At 46.3% G+C, this 21,660-nt stretch overlaps 1 protein-coding gene across 1 annotated transcript in view; it reads left to right on the forward strand.

Moving 5' to 3' along the window:
• Positions 1-16,989: 16,989 nt before the first annotated feature.
• CLSPN (claspin) overlaps positions 16,990-21,660 on the forward strand; it is a 62,114-nt gene continuing 57,443 nt past the window's right edge. Inside the window, exons 1-2 of the mRNA XM_073665941.1 lie at positions 16,990-17,106; positions 19,797-19,929. Of these exons, the coding sequence (XP_073522042.1) occupies positions 17,083-17,106; positions 19,797-19,929 (157 nt within the window). The 5' untranslated portion in view covers positions 16,990-17,082. The remainder of the gene's footprint in view (positions 17,107-19,796; positions 19,930-21,660) is intronic.

Consider the following 21,660-nt stretch of genomic DNA (forward strand, 5'->3'; position numbering starts at 1 on the left):
CTGGATGCACTGTCTACCCCGGCTGTGTCCACCTCTACCCAAGCGGCAACCGCTCCGGTGGCATCTCAATCCAGTGGTGGTGTGGTACCCGGCTTCGGACCCCGACTGTCTGCACCTCCACTCTTTGGCGGTGATCCTGCCCTATGTCAAGGCTTCGTCAATCAGTGCACGCTGCACTTCGAGCTCCTGGCTCATCTGTTTGCTTCTGATCAGGCCAAAGTGGCCTTCATTATGTCTCATCTCACAGGAGAGGCATTGGCGTGGCTCAATCCCCTGTGGGAAAGGGGGAATCCTCTGGTGTCTGACCTCCAGGCTTTCCTTGCGGTCTTCCGGAGGGTTTTTGATGAGCCCGGCTGCACGTCCTGAACTGTCTCCTCTCTCTTCCATCTACCCCCTGTCGTTGGCCGAGACCTGTGCCATGTCTGAATACATCGAAGAGAATCTTGCCAGGAGATTTATCCAAAAATCCACCTCTCCGGCTGGAGCAGGATTCATCTTTGTCAAGAAGGACGGCTCTCTTCGCCCTTGTATCGACTATAGAGGTCTAAATCCAATTACTATCAAAAACAAGCATCCTCTGCCTCTCATCTCCGAGTTGTTAGATCGCCTCAAAGGCACAAAGATCTTGACTAAGCTTGATGTCCGTGGCGCATACAATCTGATGCAGATTTGCCAGGGTGACGAGTGGAAGACGGCATTCAACACTCGGGATGACCACTACGAGTACCATGTGATGCCCTTCGGACTCTGCAACGCACCAGCAATCTTTCAAGAGCTGGTGAATGACATCTTCCGAGATCTTCTATACTCATGCGTAGTAATGTATCTGGACGATATCCTGGTGTTCTCTTCTGATCTGCCCTCACATCGAAGAGACCTTCGACAGGTATTGCAGAGGCTCAGGAAGAATTGTCTGTATGCCAAATTCGAGAAATGCGTTTTTGAACAGACTTCTCTTCCCTTCCTGGGATACATAATCTCGGAGACCGGGCTTTAGATGGACCTCGAAAAAGTGTCTGCCATCCTAAAGTGGCCCCCACCCGAGGGGCTCAAGGCTATTCAGCGGTTTCTGGGATTTGCTAATTATTACCGCCTGTTCATGCCTCATTTTTCCTCCCAGACTGCTCCCATTTCTGCCCTGACCCGCAAAGGGGTTAATCCCAAGGAATGGACTCCCGAGGCGGAAAGTGCCTTCATGTCCTCGAAACAAGCCTTCTCTTCTGCTCCGGTGCTTCATCTTCCTGACTGCAGTTCTCCCTGGAGGTTGATGCCTCTTCCTCTGGGGCCAGAGCAGTTCTCATCCAGAAATCCTCGTCCAGGCGAATGGTGACCTGCGGCTTCTTTTCCAAGCTCTTCTCTCCCTCGGAGGCAATTATTCCATTGGAGATCAGGAATTGCTTGCCATCAAACTGGCGCTGGAAGAGTGGCAGTTCTTACTAGAGGGGGCCCTGCATCCGGTGGTTATCTACACGGACCACAAAAATCTTGCCTACTTGCAGTCCGCTCAACGACTCAATTTTCGTCAGGCCAGATGGTTTCTGTGATTTGCCTGCTTCAATTTCACTCTCCATTTTCGTCCAGCAGATAAAAGTATCAAGGCAGATGCGCTCTCCCGATCATTTCTGTCTACCGACCAAGAGGAGGAGCCTCAACACATCATTGAGCCCTCCAGAATAATTACTGTCGACCCATTTGATCTGTCTCATCTTTCTCCTGGTAAGAATCTTGTGGCGGCTCCGGATAGGAAGAGGGTCCTACTCTGGGGCCATTCGTCTAAACTGGCAGGCCATGCCGGTCAGAGGAAGACGCTTCTGCTAATTTCCCAACATTATTGGTGGCCAACCCTGCGCAAGGACATTGTGGATTTTGTCTCTGCTTGCTCTACCTGTGCCCGAAAAAAGATGCCTAGGCAACTCCCGACTGGTCGACTTCTTCCTCTACCTGCGCCTTCCGCTCCGTGGAAATATTGCAATGGATTTCATCACGGACCTTCCTGTATCGGCCGGTTGTACTGTCATTTGGGTGGTCGCTGACCTCTTCTCCAAGATGGCTCCCTTCATTCCCTTGCAAGGTCTTCCCTCTGCGGCAGTGCTGGCTAAAAACTTCATCCTTCACATCTTCCGTCTCCACGGCCTACCTCTTCATATAATCTCGGATAGTGGAGTTCAGTTTACTTCACGCTTCTGGAGAGCCATGTGCAAGCTTCTGAATGTCGCATTGGATTTCTCATAGGCCTATCATCCACAGTCCAATGGCTAGGTTGAGCGGATCAATTAGATCCTCACTAGCTTCCCCTGGCACTTCGCCAACACTCACCATAACGACTGGGTGGAACTTCTGCCGTAGGCCGAATTTTGCTACAATAGCCATGTGGGTGAATCCTCAGCCAAATCTCCGTTCTTTGTGGTGTACGGACAGCATCCCAATATTCAGTTTCCTGTTTCTACTTCCGTTGACAATCCTGCTGCGGAGTCTCTCGTCAAAGACTTTTTGGGAGGGCCCTAAATCTACGCTGCTGCTGTCCTCTGAGCGGATGAAGAGGCACGCCGACAAGAGACATCTGGACCCGCCTCTATTCCGTCCGGGGACAAGGTCTGGTTATCCTCCAAGTATGTACATCTCAAGATACCTTCATACAAGTTGGGTCCACGCTTAATGGGTTCTTTCGAGATTATGAGTCAAATCAATCCAGTGGCGTACAAGTTGAAACTCCCTGCCTCGTTACGGATCCCCAATTCCTTTCACATGTCTCTCCTGAAGTCTGTCGTCCTCAATTCCTTCTCTGACTATCCAGGTACCACTCCAGCTCCAGTCTCCGCTAAGGACGTTTTTGAGTGTAAGAGGAAAGACTTTCTTTCTTGTGGATTGGAAGGGGTTTGGTCCTGAGGAGAGGTCATGGGAGTCCAGGAAGAACATTCATGCTCCTCTTCTTCTGGAAAAATTTCTTGTGAGCTTGAAGAAGAGGGGGCATAAAGGGGGGGTACTGAAGCATCGCATCTCTGCCTCCTGCACGGCAGAGACGCCAATCCCTTTACCGCCACGGCCCTAGTCCAGTGTCCACCGCTCCTCCTCCCCGCTCCCTCTCGCAGATCCCCGGGCACTTTGCTTAGGGCGCACAAGTGCGTGCTCCCTGCTTCTTAAAGGGACCGCGCGCCGTCCTAAAATGACCCCAGCCAATGGCCAGAGGACATCTGCTATTTAAGGCACCTCCCACAAAATGGAGGTGCCTGAGCAATGTTGTCAAGTTGTGTTTAAGACGCTTGTCAGCCCTTAGGTACCATTGCTGCCTGACAGCCTGTCTTTCAGCCGTGCCCGCCAGCCTGTCTATCAGCCGTGCCCACCAGCCTATCAACCATGCCCGCCTGCCTGCCTACCAGCCGTGCCTATCGTCAGGCCCTTCATCAGGTCAAGAGTGGTGATGTACCTTGTCGGTCCAAGCCTTTCAATGAGTTCGTCGATGCGGGGCATCGGGTATGCATCACACTTGGACACCTCATTCAGCCAGCGGTGGTCGTTGCAAAACCTCCACTCTCCGTTGGGTTTTGGCACGAGGACGATTGGGCTCAACCGCTCAACTTCATCGGGGGTTCTTCTCCTGGGACCTGGCTTTTACCGACGCTACTTAGTCCGGTTCCCTTTCCCCACAAGTCCCAAATCAAAGAAAAATCACGGCCCAGTATAACGGGATGTATCAGGTCCTTAACTACTCCGACCTTGTGGGACTGAGCACCACAGTCTGTCCCCACTGTTACTGTGGCCACGGGGTAGTCCTTGGTGTCCCCATGGATGCACCGAATGCCCACAATTTTGGAAGGGACCAACTGGTGTGGAAGGGTAGCTCTGATTAAGGTCACCAGACTCCCAGAGTCTAACAGTCCAAGCACCTTTACTCCATTAATGGACACAGCACATGCCTGCGGCCCCTCGCCGGGTCGACAGTCCACACTGCAGGCTGGATAAGCATAATAGGTCTGCTGTCTGCCGAGACTGCAGTTCATGGGCTCAGGGGACATATGACACCAGGCGGCTACGTGCCCGGGGTTGTGACACCGCCAACAGACTATATCCTTAACAACAGTCCTTGTGGCACCTTCAGTGGAAGTGGGACACCCCCAGTTATGGCTCTAAACGCCTTCCGTGGTGAACCCGCCCCCTTTTAGGTATCCCAGTACGGGGAAGTGACTATATCCGGTTTCCCAAGGGATTTCTCAACCACCTGGTACCTCTCTATCAGGCCGATGAATTCATCTGCGTTCTAGGGATCGCCCTGGGTAACCCAAGCCTGTACCGACTTGGGAAGGAAGTGCATGAATCTATCAATCATCACCTGCTCGACCATCTGGGCTGGAGTGGAGGACTCTGGCAGAAACCACTTCTGAATGAGATGCAGTAGGTCAAACATCTGTGAGCGAGGGGGTTTGTCGCCGGCATACGCCCAGTGGTGGACTCGTTGGGCTCTCACTGCCATATTTACTCCTATGTGTGCCAAGATCTCTGTCTTTAGTTTGGCATATTCCTTGGCATCCTGCAGTGCCAAGTCATAATATGCCTTTTGGGGTTCACCCGACAAATATGGCGGCAGAACCTCTGCCCACTGTTCTGGTGGAAGTCTCTCCCGATCAGCCACTCTCTCAAAGACTGTCAGAAAGGCTTCTACATCATCCCCGGGGGTCATCTTCTGCATGGCCCGTCTTACCACCTTCCGGACGTGTGAGTCAGCAGTCGGCCCTGGGGGTGGTGTGGTTGCTCTGCCATGGATAGCGTCCGTCAGAAGTTGAATCTGCTGTTGCTGCTCCTGCTGGTGTTGCTTCTGCGCCTTTTGCTGCAATTGGATCTGTTGCAGCAACAGTTTGGTCGTCTCCTGATGAGCTTGCTGCTGCAGGATCTGCTGCTGTAATTGCTGCAAGTGCTCCTGGTGTTGCTGCGCTTGGCTCTGGACTAAATGCTTAATAAGTTCCTCCATGTTGCCGGACATCTCTGACTGGCTGACGGCCTTCACCCAGGACATCCACTGTTCTCTATGGCAGGTACAAGTGTTCCTGGAATCTTGCCAGCATTCTCACACCAACTGACGTAAAATGACTTGCTTGGCTCTCCAGAGGCAGACACAGGACACACGGTTCGGGTTAACTTCCTGCTGGTTTATTGCGTGCCATAAACTCCAGAGTCCATTAGCAAGAGAGGCTTTGCCCGCTCCAGGTAGGACAGTGAAGTCTCACCAACACCAGTCCTCCGGTGTTGCTCTCTGGCTTCACCAAACACAGCCTGGAGACTTCACTCTCCAGACTACAGACTACAGACAAAAAAACAGTGCCTGAGGATTTAACTTGCTCAGCCACACCCTGAGGGGAGGTAGTGTGAATAGCTTCCCACCCTCTTTGCCATTCACAACAAAACACACCCTTTAAGTGAGTTAACCCCCAGCATACACCTGTGGTCAAAATTGTTGGTACCCCTCGTTTAATGAAAGAAAAACCCGCATTGGTCATAGAAATGACTTGCATCTGACAAAAGTAATAATAAATTAAAAATCTATGAAAATGAACAAATGAAAGTCAGACATTTATTTTCAACCCTGCTTCCACAGAATTAAAAAAAAAAATAAACTCATGAAATAGGCCTGGACAGAAATGATGGTACCCCTGAAAATAATGTGACAAAGGGGACATGTTTATTCAAGTTGTGTCCGCTAATTAGCATCACAGGTGTCTATAATCTTGTAATCAGTCAGTGGGTCTGTATATAGGGCTACAGATACTCACTGTGCTGTTTGGTGACATGGTGTGTACCACACTCAACATGGACCAGAGGAAGCAAAGGAAAGAGTTGTCTCAGGAGATTAGAAAGAAAATTATAGACAAGCATGTTAAAGGTAAAGGTTATAAGACCATCTCCAAGCAGCTTGATGTTCCTGTGACTACAGTTGCACATATTATGCAGAAATTTAAGATCCATGGGACTGTAGCCAACCTCCCTGGACTTGGCCGCAGGAGGAAAATTGATGACAAATCAAAGAGACGGATAATACAAATAGTAACAAAAGAGCCCAGGATAACTTCTAAAGAGGTTAAAGGTGAACTTTAAGCTCAAGGAACATCAGTGTCAGATTACACCATCCATCGTTGTTTGATCCAAAGTGGACTTCATGGGAGATGACTAAGGAGAACACCAAAATCATAAAAAAGCCAGACTGGAATTTGCCAAACTACATGTTGACAAGCCACAAAGCTTCTGGGAGAATGTCCTAAGAACAGATGAGACAAAAATTGAAGTTTTTGGCAAGGCACACCAGCTCTATGTTCAGAGACGGAAAAATGAAGCATATCAAGCAAAGAACACTGTCCCTACTGTGAAACATGGAGGAGGCTCTGTTATGTTCTGGGGATGCTTTGCTGCATCTGGCACAGGGTGTCTTGAATCTGTGCATGGTACAATGAAATCTAAAAACTATCAAGGGATTCTAGAGAGAAATGTGCTGCCCGGTGTCACAAAGCTTGGTCTCAGTCACAGGTCATGGGTCTTGCAACAGGATAATGACTAGTGTTGAGCGAGTATGTTCTATTAACCCTTTCGGCGAGTATGCTCGGGCCGAGCTCCGAGTATTTATAGCTGCTCGGTGATATGGTTGAATCACTCCTGTGTGCATGATTTGCAACTGTTTGACAGCTTTATTACATGTGAGGAATGTCTATTTCTTACACATTCCTCACATGTAATAAAACTGTCAAACAGTTGCAAATCATGCACACGGGAGCGATTCAACCATATCACCGAGCAGCTATAAATACTCGGAGCTCTGCCCGAGCATACTCGGCGAAAGGGTTAATAGAACATACTCGCTGAACACTAATAATGACCAAAAACACACAGCTAAAAACACCCAAGAATGGCTAAGAGGAAAACATTGGACTAGTCTGAAGTGGCCTTCTATGTGCCCTGACCTAAATCATATTGAGCATCTTTGGAAAGAGCTGAAACATGCCGTCTGGAAAAGGCAACCTTCAAACACGAGACAACTGGAGCAGTTTGCTCATGAGGAGTGGGCCAAAATACCTGTCGAGAGGTGCAGAAGTCTCATTGACAGTTTCAGGAATCGTTCGATTGCAGTGATTGCCTCAAAAGGTTGTGCAACAAGATATTAAGGTAAGAGTACCATCATTTCTGTCCAGGCCTATTTCATGAGTTTAATTTTTTTTTTAATTCTTTGAAAGCAGGGTTGAAAAGCAATGTCTGACTTTCATTTGTTCATTTTCATAGATTTTTAATTTATCATTACTTTTGTTAGATTCAAGTTATTTCTGTGACCGTTGTGGGTTTTCCTTTCATTAAACGAGGGGTACCAACAATTTTGACCACGTGTGTATAACATGCTGGCAGAAAGTTTGTAGGTTTCAGTTCACACAGGCTAGCAGCTGGAATGACACATACCTCCACTCGTATATCACACCAGTGACTCTGTCACAAGAGATAACACAGTGATGTCACACTACAGAGATAATAAACAGTGATGTCACAATACAGAGATAATAAACATGGTGATGTCACACTACAGAAATAATAATCACTGTGTAATGTCACAGTACAATGATAGTAAATACAGTGATGTCACAGTATAGAGATAATAAACATGGTGATGTCACAGTACAGAGGTAAATACAGTAATGTCAAAGTAAATGGATAATATACATAGTGATGTCATGGAGATAGTGATGTCTCCATGTTACATAGTGATGTCTCAGTACTGGAATGATAACTGTTCAGGAATAAACTGTTCATTATAGGGATAATGAACAGTGATGTCACAGTATAGGGATGATCAACACAGTGGTGTCACAGTACTGGAATAATAAACAGTGATGTCACAGAACAGAGATAATAGACATAATGTCAAAGTGCAGAGATAACTTAACATAATGTCACAGTGAGGAATAATAAGTGAAATCACAGTACAGGGAAAATAAACACAGTCATGTCACTGTACAGGGATAATGACAGTGATTTCACAGTACAGTAACAATAACCACAGTGGTGTCACAGTACAGAGATAATAAACACATTGATGTTAGAGTACAGAAGTAATACACACAGCAATGTCACAGTACAGGGAAATAGACACAGTCATGTCACATTACAGTGATAATAAACACAGGGATGTAACAGTAAAGGGATAATAAGGACAGTGGTTTCACAGTACAGAAACAATAACCACAGTGATGTCATCGTACTGGGATAAAAACAGTGATATCAGAGTATAGGAGTAATTCTCACTGTGATGTCACAGTAGAGGGATAATAAACACAGTGATGCCACAGTACACGAGTAATACACACAGTGATGTCACATTACAGAGATAATAAACACAGTGATGTCACAGTTTTGTTTTTTTTTAACGGCCTTCGGCTCGATCTCGAGTCATGGCAACTTGATGGATGAACTATCTGTAGGAAGATCGAACTTGTGCAAGCCTAGATAGGTCCACCAGGGTCTTCTCCGCCATCATCTTAATAGTAGAAAGCTATCAGGTTGCTGGTATTCCTATTCACCTTGTTCCTTCTATTCTTATGACCATAATGTCCTTCTCCAGTAATTGCTCTCTTCGGATGATGTGTCCAAAGTAAACCTAGCGAATCATAGCTTGGTGATCCTTGTTTCGAGTGATATGTCTGGCTAGATTTGTTCCAAAATTCATTTATTTGTTCTTCTTGCCATCTATGTAATTGATAACATCCTTCTCCAGCACCACATTTTGAAGGCGTTAATTGTTCTTCTGTCTTGTTTCTTTATCGTCCAGGTTTCGCATCTGTATGTTACCACAGAAAAGACCAAACTATGTAAGAGCCCTGTCTTCTTTGTCAGTGAAAGGTTCCTCAAATTGTTGATTTGCCCCACAACTATTCTCCTATTGACTTCCGGTGTCGTTGCTGTATCTTGAGTGATCCCTGATCCGAGTAGGTTGAAGTCCTTGACAGCTTCCAGTTCGTCCATCTGAAATGTGTTCCGGTCGAACCTGGCAGTAGCCAATAGCTTTGTCTTCTTTAAATTTAGTAGCAGTCCCATGTTCGAGCTTTCCATTTTGACACTCCGTAATAAATCCTTCATTCCATCTATGCTTGTTGCTAGAAATATTGTATCGTCTGCGTATTTAAGATTTTTGATGATTCGTATAGCAGTTTTGATTCCTCCTTCTTTTTCGTTTAGTCCAGCCTAATGAGGGTGATCAGATGGTTCGGTACAACCATGTCCTTCATGGTATTCCAAAATTTCTGAGGATCAACACAGTTGAAGGCTGTGATGTAGTGGCTAAAGCAAAAATAGATCTCCTTGCTGTATACTTTGGCCTTTTCCATTATCCATCCAAGGCCACGGTCCCACTGTCAGTATTTGGTCAGTATTTTTTCTCAGGTGTGGGAGCCAAAACCAGGAGTGGGTGATAAATGCAGAATTGGTGCACTTGTTTCTATTATACCTTTTCTCTGATTGTTCCTCACCTAGTTTTAGCTCCCACTCCTGAGAAAAAATTATTCTGACAATACTGACCGAATACTGACCAAATACTAATAGTGGGGCCGTGGCCTAATGTTAGCAATCACATCTCTCTACCTTTTATGAATCCTGCTTATTCCTCTGGCAGTTCTTTGTCAAAGTACAGCTGTAACCATCTCTGTAGGACCTTCAGTTGTATTTTGCTGGCATAAGGTATGAGTGCAATAGTCCGATAGTTTAGCACCGGCGTCTCTGCCTCCTGCCCGGCCGACACGCCGTCACAGCGGCTCTGCTTCTGCGTCCTCCGCTCCTCTGGCTGTGTGTTCCCGGTGTGCGCACGCTGCGAGCAGATCCCCGGGTACTGCGCTTAGGGCGCGCATCATCTCCCTGCTTCTTAAAGGGGCCGTGCACGCCGTCCTAATATGTCCCTGGCCAATGGCTAGCCGATATTTTAGGCACATTCTCCAAAATGGAGGTGCCTGTGCAATGTTGTAGTTTGTGTGCTAACACGCTCTCGGTCCGCCTGCCTACGAGCCGTGCACATCTGTCTGCCCATCTGTTGTGCCAGTCCGCTTCGGCTATCAGCCCCGTGGGAGTCGCCTGCTCTCACACGAGGTCGGTCCCAGAGTGGCACCTGGCTCGCCTTCCCGTCCCTCCTTGGTTCACGGAGTCGACTAAGCCGCCGTGTAGCCAGAGTCGGTCTGGGTAGGCACTTAGTTACGCCCCTCTGGTCCCTCCTTGTACCATGGCACAGTGGTTCCACCATCCGGACCTGTAACAGATAGTTTCCAGAATCGGTAGCGTCTTCCTTTTTCGGGATATGAATAAACATCGATCTTGTTCAGTCCTTGGGTCTCTTACCAGTTGTCCATATTTGTTGATACAGGGGAGTGATGACATTAACTGCTGCTTCAGAAGACTTTATTAGCTCTATTGGAATATTGTCACATCCAGGCGCTTTGTTGTTTGACACAAACTTTATCACAGCAACAACTTTGTCTTTCAGGATGTTCGGCTCTCTATCATTTCCAGTTTCAGTTTCTTCTCGTATCACTGAGTCGTTCTTGTAGAGTTGCTCCATGTACTCTCTCCATCTTTCCTTGATCTGTTTTGGCTCAGTTAGTTTTTCTTGTTGGCATCTTTCAACATGCCCACTCTTGACTGAAACGTTTGTTGTATCTTTTTGATCTTTAGGTATGACTTCCTCGTCTTGCTGTCACGCACGGTGTGGGAAAGACTAAGTGCAACACAAAGGGATGAGGGGAAGGTAGCCCAAACGCTAGGGAAAGGGAGAGTGGAGACCTCTAGGCAGATCTAATATCACCCTACCTATCCTACCATCCCTATATAGGTTCCACATCTATCACCGAACAGGAAACCTAATCCCTCTATATCCCTTGAGCTTGGCCCTAGATAGGGTGGGGGGTGACCACTTGTCAGGCCCAACTATAAACTAAAGACTAAGGTAGACAAACAAAAGGGGAAAACTTAACTTGTGCAGAAACCAGAGATAACAACAAACGTCCTCCAAGGGCAACAGAGAGGAAGCTAGCCGACTGCTATTGCTCTAAGCCTGCACAAGGGAAAATGGAAATATCACCGGCGACACCCTGAAGCAGACTGAGAGTTTATAAACACCCAGACCAGGGTGTGTCAATCAGAGCAGGAGGGAAGTTGCCGCTGTTTCCAAAAGTAAGAAGGATTAAGAAGGTGTCTGCAATGGCAAATTATTATTATTATTATAGCGCCATTTATTCCATGGCGCTTTACATGTGATAGGGATATACATAGCAAAAACATTTACTTAATCTTAACAAAACGAGTCAGCAACTGGTACAGGAGGAGAGAGGACCCTGCCCGCGAGGGCTCACAGTCTATAAGGGATGGGTGAGGATACAGTAGGTGGGGGTAGAGGAGGTCATGCAGTAATGTGGTGGAGCGGTGGTTACTGCAGGTTGTAGGCTTGTCGGAAGAGGTACGGCTTCAGGTTTCTTTTGAAGGCTTCCATGGTAGGCGAGAGTCTGATATGTTGGGGTAGAGAGTTCTAAAGTAAGGGGGATGCGCGGGAGAAATCTTGTATGCGATTGTGGGAAGAGGAGATAAGAGGGGAGTAGAGAAGGAGATCTTGTGAGGATCGGAGGTTGCATGCCGGTAAGTACCGGGAGACTAGATCACAGATGTGTGGAGGAGACAGGTTGTGGATGGCTTTGTATGCCATGGTGGGTTTTGAACTTGAGCCTCTGGGCAATGGGGAGCCAGTGAAGGGATTGACAGAGGGGAGAGGCCGGGGAATAGCAGGGGGACAGGTGGATTAGTCAAGCAGCAGAGTTTAGGATAAATTGGAGGGGCACAAGAGTGTTGGAAGGGAGGCCACAGAGCAGGAGGTTGCAGTAGTCAAGGCGGGAGATGATGAGGGCATGCACTAGTGTTTTTGCTGAGAAATGCACAGATCCGGGAGATATTTTTGAGTTGGAGTCAGCAGGAAGTGGAAAGGGCTTGGATATGTGGTTTGAAGGAGAGATCAGAGTCCAGGGTTACCCCAAGGCAGCGAGCTTGTGGGACTGGGGAGAGTGAACAGCCATTGACATTGATGGATAGGTCACATGGGGGATATGAATGAGAGAGTGGAAAGATGATGAACTCTGTTTTATCCATGTTAAGTTTTAGAAATCTGGCAGAGAAGAAGGATGAGATGGTGGACAGACATTGTGGGATTTTGGTTAGCAGGGAGGAGATATCGGGTCCAGAGAAGTAGATCTGTGTGTCATCAGCATAGAAGTGATACTGGAAGCCGTGAGACTCTATGAGCTGTCCCAGGCCGAAGGTGTAGATGGAGAAGAGCAGAGGTCCTAGAACTGAATCTTGGGGAACACCGACAGATAGGGGGCAAGATGAGGAGGTGGTGCGTGAGTGGGAGACTCTGAATGTCCTGTCTGTTAGGTATGAGGAGATCCAAGATAGGGTCAAGTCCGTGATGCCAAGAGATGAGAGAATCTGTAGTAAGAGGGAATGGTCGACTGTGTCGAAGGCAGATGACAGGTCTAGGAGGAGGAGGATGGAGTAGTGTCGCTTGGATTTGGCGGTTAGTAGGTTGTTGGTGACTTTGGTCAGGGCAGTTTCAGTCAAGTGATGCGGGCAGAAGCCAGATTGTAGGCGGTCGAAAAGGGAGCAGGAGGAGAGGTGGGAGGACAGTTCAAGGTGGACATGTTGTTCTAGTAGTTTTGAGGCATAGGGGAGAAGTGATATAGGGCGGTAGCTAGTCAGAGAGGATGGGTCAAGGGAGGGCTTTTTGAGGATGGGTGTGATTGAGGCATGTTTGAAACATGAGGGGAAGACACAGGTTGTTAGTGACAGGTTGAAGAGGTGGGTTAGGGTTGGGATGAAGACTGTGGTAAGGTTAGGGATGAGGTGGGATGGGATTGGGTCAAGTTCGCAGGTGGTGAGGTGTAATTTGGAGAGTAAAGAGGAGACTTGACCTTCTGTAATGGTGGAGAAGTGGGGTTTGGAGGAGGAAGGTTGAGTAGATATGAGGAGGGGTTGTGCAGACTTTAGGCAAAACCTTCGTCTGATGGTGTCAATCTTCAGCTTGAAGAATGAGGCAAAGTCTTTGGCTGAGATGAGAGAAGAGGGAGGAGGTGCTGGGGGACGAAGGAGAGAATTGAAAGTGTTAAATAGCTGTTTAGGGTTGTGGGACAGGGAAGATATGAGAAGTATGTTTGTTTTGCTGCAGTGAGTGTGGACTTGAAAATAGTGAGGGACTGTTTGAATGCAATGAAGTGCTCGATGGAGTGAGACCTTATCCACCTCCGCTCCGCAACCCTGGAGGCCCATCGCAGTTCTTTAGTAAGTTTGGTGTGCCAGGGTTGCCTGTTGATTGTGCGAGCTTTGGTATGTGTGAGGGGGGCGATCGAGTCGAGAGCTGCAGCTATTGTGGTGTTATATAAAGCGGCAGCAACATCTGCATTGTGTAAGGAATTTATGTCTGTAAGAGGGAGGAGGGATTCAGAGAGTGAGTGTAGGTCAAGGTGTTTGAGGTTTCTGCGAGCATGTGTAAGTTTGTGGAGTGGGGATTGCGCACCTGGAGAGGAGAGGGTAGAGAATGTGAGGAGGTTATGGTCAGAAAGAGGGAGAAGTGAGTTAGAGAGGTTAGATAGGGAACAGAGGCAGGTGAAGATGAGGTCCAGTGTGTGGCCATCTTTATGAGTAGCTGCAGAAGACCATTGAGCAAGGCCGAAGGAGGAAGTGGGGGATAGGAAATTAGAGACAGATGGGGATGTTGAAGTCACCCATTATGATAGTGGGGATGTTAGCGGAAAGGAAGTGAAGCAGCCAAGTGGTGAAGTGGTCTAAGAAAGTGGTGGCTGGCCTTGGGGGTCGGTAAATGATGGCCAGTTTGAGGTCAGATGGGGAATAGATGTGCACACAGTGCACCTCAAAAGAGGGGAGTGTAACGGATTTGGGTGAAAGCGCAGGTATCTGACAGGAGAAAACCTACGCCTCCACCATGTTTGCCGTTGGGGCGGGGGGTGTGGGAAAGGTGGAATCCGCCACACGAAAGTGCAGCTGGGGAGGCTGTGTCAGAGGGGGTGAGCCAGGTTTCGGTGATGGCGAGGAAGGAAAGTTAGTTAGTATGCAGTGACCTTCTGCAGCCAGATCCAGAGCGACTGTCTGTTACACCTGACACACCCGTGACACTTGCCCCGCAGATGTTCGCTTTCTATCTCTGTACATATATTTTGGTAATTAAGTTCTTTGTTTCCCAAATGGCTCTCTTTAGTCTTTTACTGATGTTGTCAGCATCCTACTTGTTACCTTTTGCCATTCATTTTTCTTCGATGATCTTTAGGGCCTTCTGTTAACCATGGCATCTGGGGTCTCTTCTGCATCTTTTTTATTGTCTTACTGGCTTCTTCAGTAATAATAGTCTTTATATGTGTCCATAATTCCTCAGGCTTTCTTTCATCTGTGTCCAGGGATGTAAATCGGTTGTGCAGACCGTTCCAAAAAACTTCAGGTATGTTGGTCAAATCGAAGTTGGAAATGGCCTGTTGGTTAGTCTGTTTGTCCAGCTTGACTCTATTCTTTGATCTCAAAAGCTCATGACCAGTTCCACAGTCAGCGCCTATTTTTTTTTTCACGGTAACGATTGACGACTTCCATCTTTAGAGAACACATATGTATTCATTCTGATTCTTATAGGTCCCATTTGGGTGATATTCATGTCTAGAGTCTCCATTTGTGATTTTGGAAGAAAGTTTTCATGATGGACAGTTGATTTGTCGTACAAAAGTCAATGAATCTTCCTCGAGCCTCATTAAGTTCACCAAGTCCAAAGTTTCCAACAAAGGTTTGTAAAGCACCGGCTTTCACAATAGTGGGGTAATGAGGAAGTTATCCAAGATAATTCAACTCAAATGTCTTTATTTTGGCAACTCACGAAAATAAACTCAAACTTCATCCTCCGGTTTGCAGCCAGATCGTGCGTATCAATCTGTTGCCGTGGGCGACTGCACCACCATGTAACTCGTGGGTGCAGCAATGGCTTTTCAAAATCAAATACTGACACACCTAATCCTTAACTGAAAGTTTAAATGGGAATCATGGACATGGGCCACTCCCAAGACTCGGAGTGGAAGGAGAGATCCGTTCCACTACCTTCCTACAGATCTCTACAAAAATAAAAGCCCATGTCAGATTTTCCTAAATCTGACATGGTCAAATAGCTTGACCAAGTCCACACTCTCTTTTACTTTGCATTGTAACCACAGCTGTGGCTGTAATTACAACACTCTCCAGCGGGTTTAGTATGTTTCTATGCACATGTAACGACCCTTGACCCCCTCTTTGCCTCACAGGTTCCATGTTTGCCGTGGCCCACTTTGGCATTCAAGTCTCCCATGATAAGTAAAGTAAGCTTGTTTTGGCGTCTTGTCGATTTCCTCTTGAACTTGATTGTAGAATAGTTCAACGTCCTCCTCCTCTGCAGCTGTTGTTGGCGAGTAGACTTGTATAATTGTGACATGGATATGCGCTCCCTGTAGTCTAGTGGTAACGGGATGACTCTATCACTGACTGCATTGTACTTCAGGACAGTGCCGGCAAATCTTCAATTGAGAATAAAAGCAACACCATCGCGTCACGATGTCACAGTACTGTTATAATAAACACAGTGGTGTTAGTCCACTGGGAAAAAAACACGGTGATGCCATCAAGCATTAAAAAAAACAACCCGCCTCTCACCTATCTCGCTCCGACGACAAGCGGTTCTGACATCTTCCTCCTCCAAGTGTTGTTAGCGCAATACAGTGACATTACTGCGCCACTTGCAACAGGACACTGATGGACACAGCTGCTGAGGGCCTTTGACAGTCTGATAATTTGCAGAGTTAGGGTATATTCACACTGCGTCTTTTTGGCACATTTTTTTTTACACGGGAAATGCAGCAAAAAATACTGTTCTCAAGAATGAACATATTAATTTCTATGCAAAATGTGTTACTGTTAAAATATTCAGGCTTTTGAGCTGTTTTTTTCTGTTTTAGTTGCATCACTTTCTAGCATAAATAATAGTATGTTTGTTGGGGTGTGGTGGCTTCTCTCCTATTGATAGGCTTCACCCACTTTTCAGAAAAGTGCCATGTGTGGCGGTAAAGTTGCACATTTTTTTTCCGCACAACAGTTGAGCTCTAAATTTGCAACTTTTGTCTGCATTGTCTTAAACTTATGCAAGTCCGTGAGTAACTCTGTCCTCCCTGTATTGTCAAAATCCACGGGATTCCCCTAGGTCAGACCCCCACTGACAGTAATGTAATTGTGCATCAGACCCTTCTACCCTTGTATAAAAAGAAAATGGTGGCATTTTCTTGTATTACTAGTTTTACAAAAACACAACGAGATGTAGTTCTAGTGGAACCTTTATTTTGGGAATGCATACGTCTTTTTATTCTATTTTATTCAGAACTAACGAAAGGAACTGGTCAAAAACATGACATAATACTTTATTCTTTTGGATTGTTATGAATGCAGCGATATTTTTTCCATTGTGTGGGGGCTGTTTTCTGGTTCCCCAGCTCAGACCCTAGTGCAGGGAATAGCATCTGAGCAGCAGTACCTGAGAAAGCCATTATACAGTGGAAGGCCACAGTGGTAGCCACAAACACATGGTCGGGGAGGGTGTTGGACCCCCAGGATTTGATATTGATGACCCATAGTCAAGATAGGACATCAAAATACCAGGCGTTGCCGAGCCTTCAAAGGAGCAAGAACAACTTTTACCCACAATGCCATGGACTACATTATACATGTTATGTAATAATATTATAATTATACAGGTAAATGTACAGTTGGGAGACCTGACTATACACGACACACAGCACTAACGCCAGCACCAATCAGGAACAGCTGTCGCCTTTCTGGTGACAACAGATGACGTCACCAACTCCCCATCCCGGTGTAGGCGCAGTCACGCAGCTGCTTACGTCAGCCCGCAGCCCTCAGCCCATTGGTGGATCAGCTCTATGCCCCGCCCATCTTTCGGGGCGCGAATTCCGAGGCGGCTGCTGCAGGCTGTATTGGCGGGAGCTGTCACCGGAGAGCGCGATGGCCGCCAGCTCGGAGTTTCAGGTGAGCAAGAGCAACGCCTTCACTTACCGCCATTTAATACAGACAGCGGCTTTTCTGATGTGTGCACGGCCGTATACACGGCATTGTGGAGCGCAGGGTCTGCAGAGTAATAATATAAATATCATAGTGTGTGTGTATATATCTATCTATCTATCTAGCTACATGTACGTTAGTCACACATACTATATATGTATATATAATACATTCCCATAGCCTTACATGTATATACCTTCATGTACATTAGACACACACACTCTTCCTGTGTGAATGACGCCTTACAAATTCTCATACCCATACTACATTATGCTGGGACTTCATGCGGCTTTGGCCAGTAATGGCGCTATGTAGCGACACCGCAGCTTAAAATGAGTGAATGTTGTCGCATTGCCACCGGGAAAAATCCTGCTGTTCCTAAGTTTTGTGAGGTTGGCAGCCCATTGTGCGTGGCAGTGCGGCCCTGCTCATTAACACTACTCTGCGTTTTAGCACGGTCTTTGTCTGTAGCTCCAGACTCACTGGTCACTGCTGCTGCGCCGCCATGTTTTGTATTAATTAGATTTTAAAGTTTTTATTGTAATATTACAGTCAAAAGAAAAACATAAATTTATACACAGAGCATCTTTCCTTTCACTGTTGAGAATTTAAAGTATTTTACATGTTATCTCTAAGGGCCGTGCGGGTGTCAAAAATCTGTCTAGTTGCTGTACAATCTTCTTTCACAAATATGCTGCCATTGTCCCGCCGTTGGGCAGAGCTTCTGCCGGCCCCAGCACATTGGGTCACGTTTGCACTGGTTCTGATCTGATAGTTTGTTTGACTTAAGGGGTGGACTGGAGGAGAGGTTGGTCCTCCACTAAGGACTGGTTTGGATTTTTAGGGGGTCATGTTTCATTACTGTCACAAACTATAGAAGCTTCCATTCCTGCTATTCATGCCTCATTTTGTTTTGACCAGGGTTCATAACCGGAGGCCACGTGTAGCCTCCCCCATGCCATTCAATGCATGCAGCCTCAACCATCCTGACATAGAAGGGTTCATACCCAGGGGCCACATGCAGCCCAAACCATCGTGACATAGAAGGGTTCATAACCGGAGGCCACATGCAGACCCCCATGCCATCCCATGCTATGCATGCAGCTCCAACCATCGTGACATAGAAGGGATTATCACAAGGAGCCACATGCAGCCCCCCTTGACACTCTATGCAGCCTCCCATGCCATTATATGTAGCCCCAACCATTGTAACATAGGTTTTATAACTGGAAGGCCACATGGAGCCCCTCATGACATTTTACGCTGCCCCATCCATTGTGACACCGAAATGGCAGGTAGTAATGGTGCACTGAGGAGCCATCTCTGGGACTCCATACATTTGCCAGGAGTAACTGAGTGTGGGTATTTCACACGATGTCGTATTCTAATCCACTATAAAAATGACATTGCTGTGCACATGTTCAGTCTTTTGTTACTACTGTTAACTTCTTCATAGTTTGAAAACCGTGAAACGATTAAAATTAGTAGCATGTTTATCCTTTGTGTGCCTTCTGTTAGGAAACTGTTCACTAGTTATAGTTTAAGTTTATATAAAAAAGTCGCTGGTGATGGAGCCGCCGCACAATGGGAATACTGTCACCAAGGCCGCTTCAGAAAAAAGACCGCTGGCTTTTTCTTGAAGTGGAGTAACCCAGGGAAACTGTGGTGGCTCCACCATTGTCTTAAAGATGCCGTGTGCACATACCCTTTGATGTGGCCATTTATGCACGTGCATCTCTCCATTGTAGTTTATGGGAGTTGAGAGATTCTAAACTGTTACTGTACCACCCATTATCTTTAATATGGAAAGCTGAAAGTATGCATGGTCTCCTGTGCAGTGGGGAACCCTATTATCCTGGTACAGGCAGGTAAAACTTTCAGGACTGCCTATATATCAGATATTGATGGCTTATACTTTTGTTATGCCATAAATGTTAGTGTGCTACCACTTTAAGGCCAGTTACACACATCGGCGTGTCGCAGTCAGATTACGATTGCTTGCGGATCTCCTGACCTGAAGTTGACAGCCTTACTCGCAGCCTGTCAGTGAATCGTTGACCGTGATACACGGATGTGTGAATGCAGCAGGAGGTTTTGTGGAATCGTTCATTATTATTATTGGAAGTGGTATAGGATGATGATGTGGTCTTGAGACCATAAAATGTTGTGAACCTTTGGTCAATACTTATGATACTACTCCTGTCAGTTAAGGGCTACCTTGGCTCTGCACTCACAGAACATCTTAGCCACCAAAAGTGTCCAGCTTAGTTCTTTAATTTACACGTTCCTTGAACTGTTTAAAAAGTAATAATGCATATGTCTCTGGGTCTTAAGCACAAACTGAGACCCCAATTTAAAAAAAAAAAAAAAAATTCAAGCTTTGTTGTTCTTTGGCTATGACAAAATGTATGCCCAAAAAAAGTTTCACAAAAATGCAAAAAAAATAAGAGTATAGTCTAATAAAAAAAAATGTATTTTGTTGCTGTTTTACCAAAAACATCTTTCCTCATGAGTTTGAGAATTCCAGTATAAGAATACCACAAAACTAGCGTGTGTGACTTCACCCCTGTACCTTTGCATGGTCAAGCTGATAAATACTTTATGGCTGCTCAATTTCCTTTTATTTTTACTGAATTGGTTTATTATGTCAACATTAGGTATATCTGGCCTCAGAAGATAACAGTATTGGACCAAAAGTCTTGGAGAGTGATACGGATAGTGGCCAAGGCAGCTGCAGAATGGGTTCTCCTGGAGGCCAGCAGGAAAGCATGAACTTGCTGGAGAATGAAGGTACTTTACAGACAGACCTGTATGCTCGTGTCACATGTCATTTAATAAAAACTTAGGCTGTGTGCCCACGATGCTTTTTTTAAGCGTTTCCGCAGCGGCAAAAACGCTGCATAAACGCTTAAACGCATGGTAGAAGGTCTGTCATGTTCCCCAATGATAATCCGCATGTGCTGTGCACATGCTGCGGAAATTTCCGCTGTGGATTATCATTGCGGAAAAAAACGCTGCACTACCAATTATTTTGCGGAAGTGCTGTGTTTTCGCCGCCATTGTCTTGCATTGGAACGCGCCAATTCTGCAAGACTGCATCTGTACTTGTGTAATTGGCGCATTCTAATGTGCGGATTGTACCCGGGTGTAGAGGAGAGGAGAGTCTCACCCACACCCAGGTACCATTAAAAAAGCTGAAAAAAAAAATAATAATAAATGTATATTTACCTTCCCGCGGTGCGCTCCTCCTTGCTTCCCGGCACTTCTTGATGGAATGAAGGGCCTGCGCTGACGTCAGAGTCATGTGACGGGTCACGCGACGCTGACGTCGACGGGTCACGCGACGCTGACGTCGACGGGTCACGCGACGCTGACGTCGACGGGTCACGCGACGCTGACGTCGACGGGTCACGCGACGCTGACGTCGACGGGTCACGCGACGCTGACGTCGGCAGGTCCTTCAATCCACCGCTGCCGGGACGGTGAAGCAAGACAGCGCGGGCCATCGGAGGGCAAGTATAGATTTTTTTTTTTTTTTGACATTCTTTCGGGTCACACTATATAAATATATGCTGTTTGCATGGATTTATATAGTGTGACCAAGTGACAAGCACTTTCCAAGTGATGCTAAAAGTGCTTGTCAACCCGCATGCGGAAATGCAAGTGAAGAACGCTTCACATCCGCATGTCCCTGGCAGGAAAACGCATGTACAATCCGCATGCGTTTTTTCTGCCAGGGAGATGCAGAAACGCTCAGGAAAAAATCCTGAGCATTTCTGCATCGTGGGCACATAGCCTTATTGTCATTTCATAGGGAAAACACGTGATGATCTTTTCATAGAATTCAGCAAATTGCCATTGTTGTCGTTCCCTACAGGGAATAGAACAATAAATTGTTACATGTGTTACTCTTCCATATTACACACTATAAGTATTGAATGGACAGTCAGTGTATAAAGACGCAGCTTAGTCGCTCACTTTATTCTTCCATTCCATGAAGATGATAGAGGAACTACTTAAGGCAAATATCTAAGAAAAGATCATCTAGATCTGCTATTTTATTGGCAAGTACAAGTATTTCACAACAAACCGCTTAGAAAAGCTGGCAGTTTTTTAAATGTACTTCTGGGTTCCTCCCACAAAGTTAATTTTTAACCCTAAAGGGATTTTTCTCTTTTCTGAAAGTATACTCCAATTGATTCCTGTAATGTAAAATTGTACTCACTCTTTCTGGTACCAGCACTGTTTGTTTGCTTCTGCTCAGAGCTCTGTGTTTTTGCTGCAGTGGTGATGTCATTGCTGCAGGCAGTCAATGAGCTCAGCAGCTCTGCTGATGTTGATGGAATGAGCTGCTGGGCTCAGTGAATGGCTGCAGCTAATACTATCTGGCTTTGTTTTTTAAAATTGTAGGAATTGTTTGGAGTCCACTTTTCGTGCATTGCACTTGAAGGGTAAGGGTATGTGCACACGATGCAGAAATGAAGCAGAAAATTTCTGCATCATTTCTGCATCTCCCTGGCA

Source organism: Phyllobates terribilis, unplaced genomic scaffold (assembly GCF_046119375.1).
Source record: "Phyllobates terribilis strain yellow unplaced genomic scaffold, ASM4611937v1 Scaffold_2__4_contigs__length_985480577, whole genome shotgun sequence".
Taxonomy (NCBI): Eukaryota; Metazoa; Chordata; class Amphibia; order Anura; family Dendrobatidae; genus Phyllobates; species Phyllobates terribilis.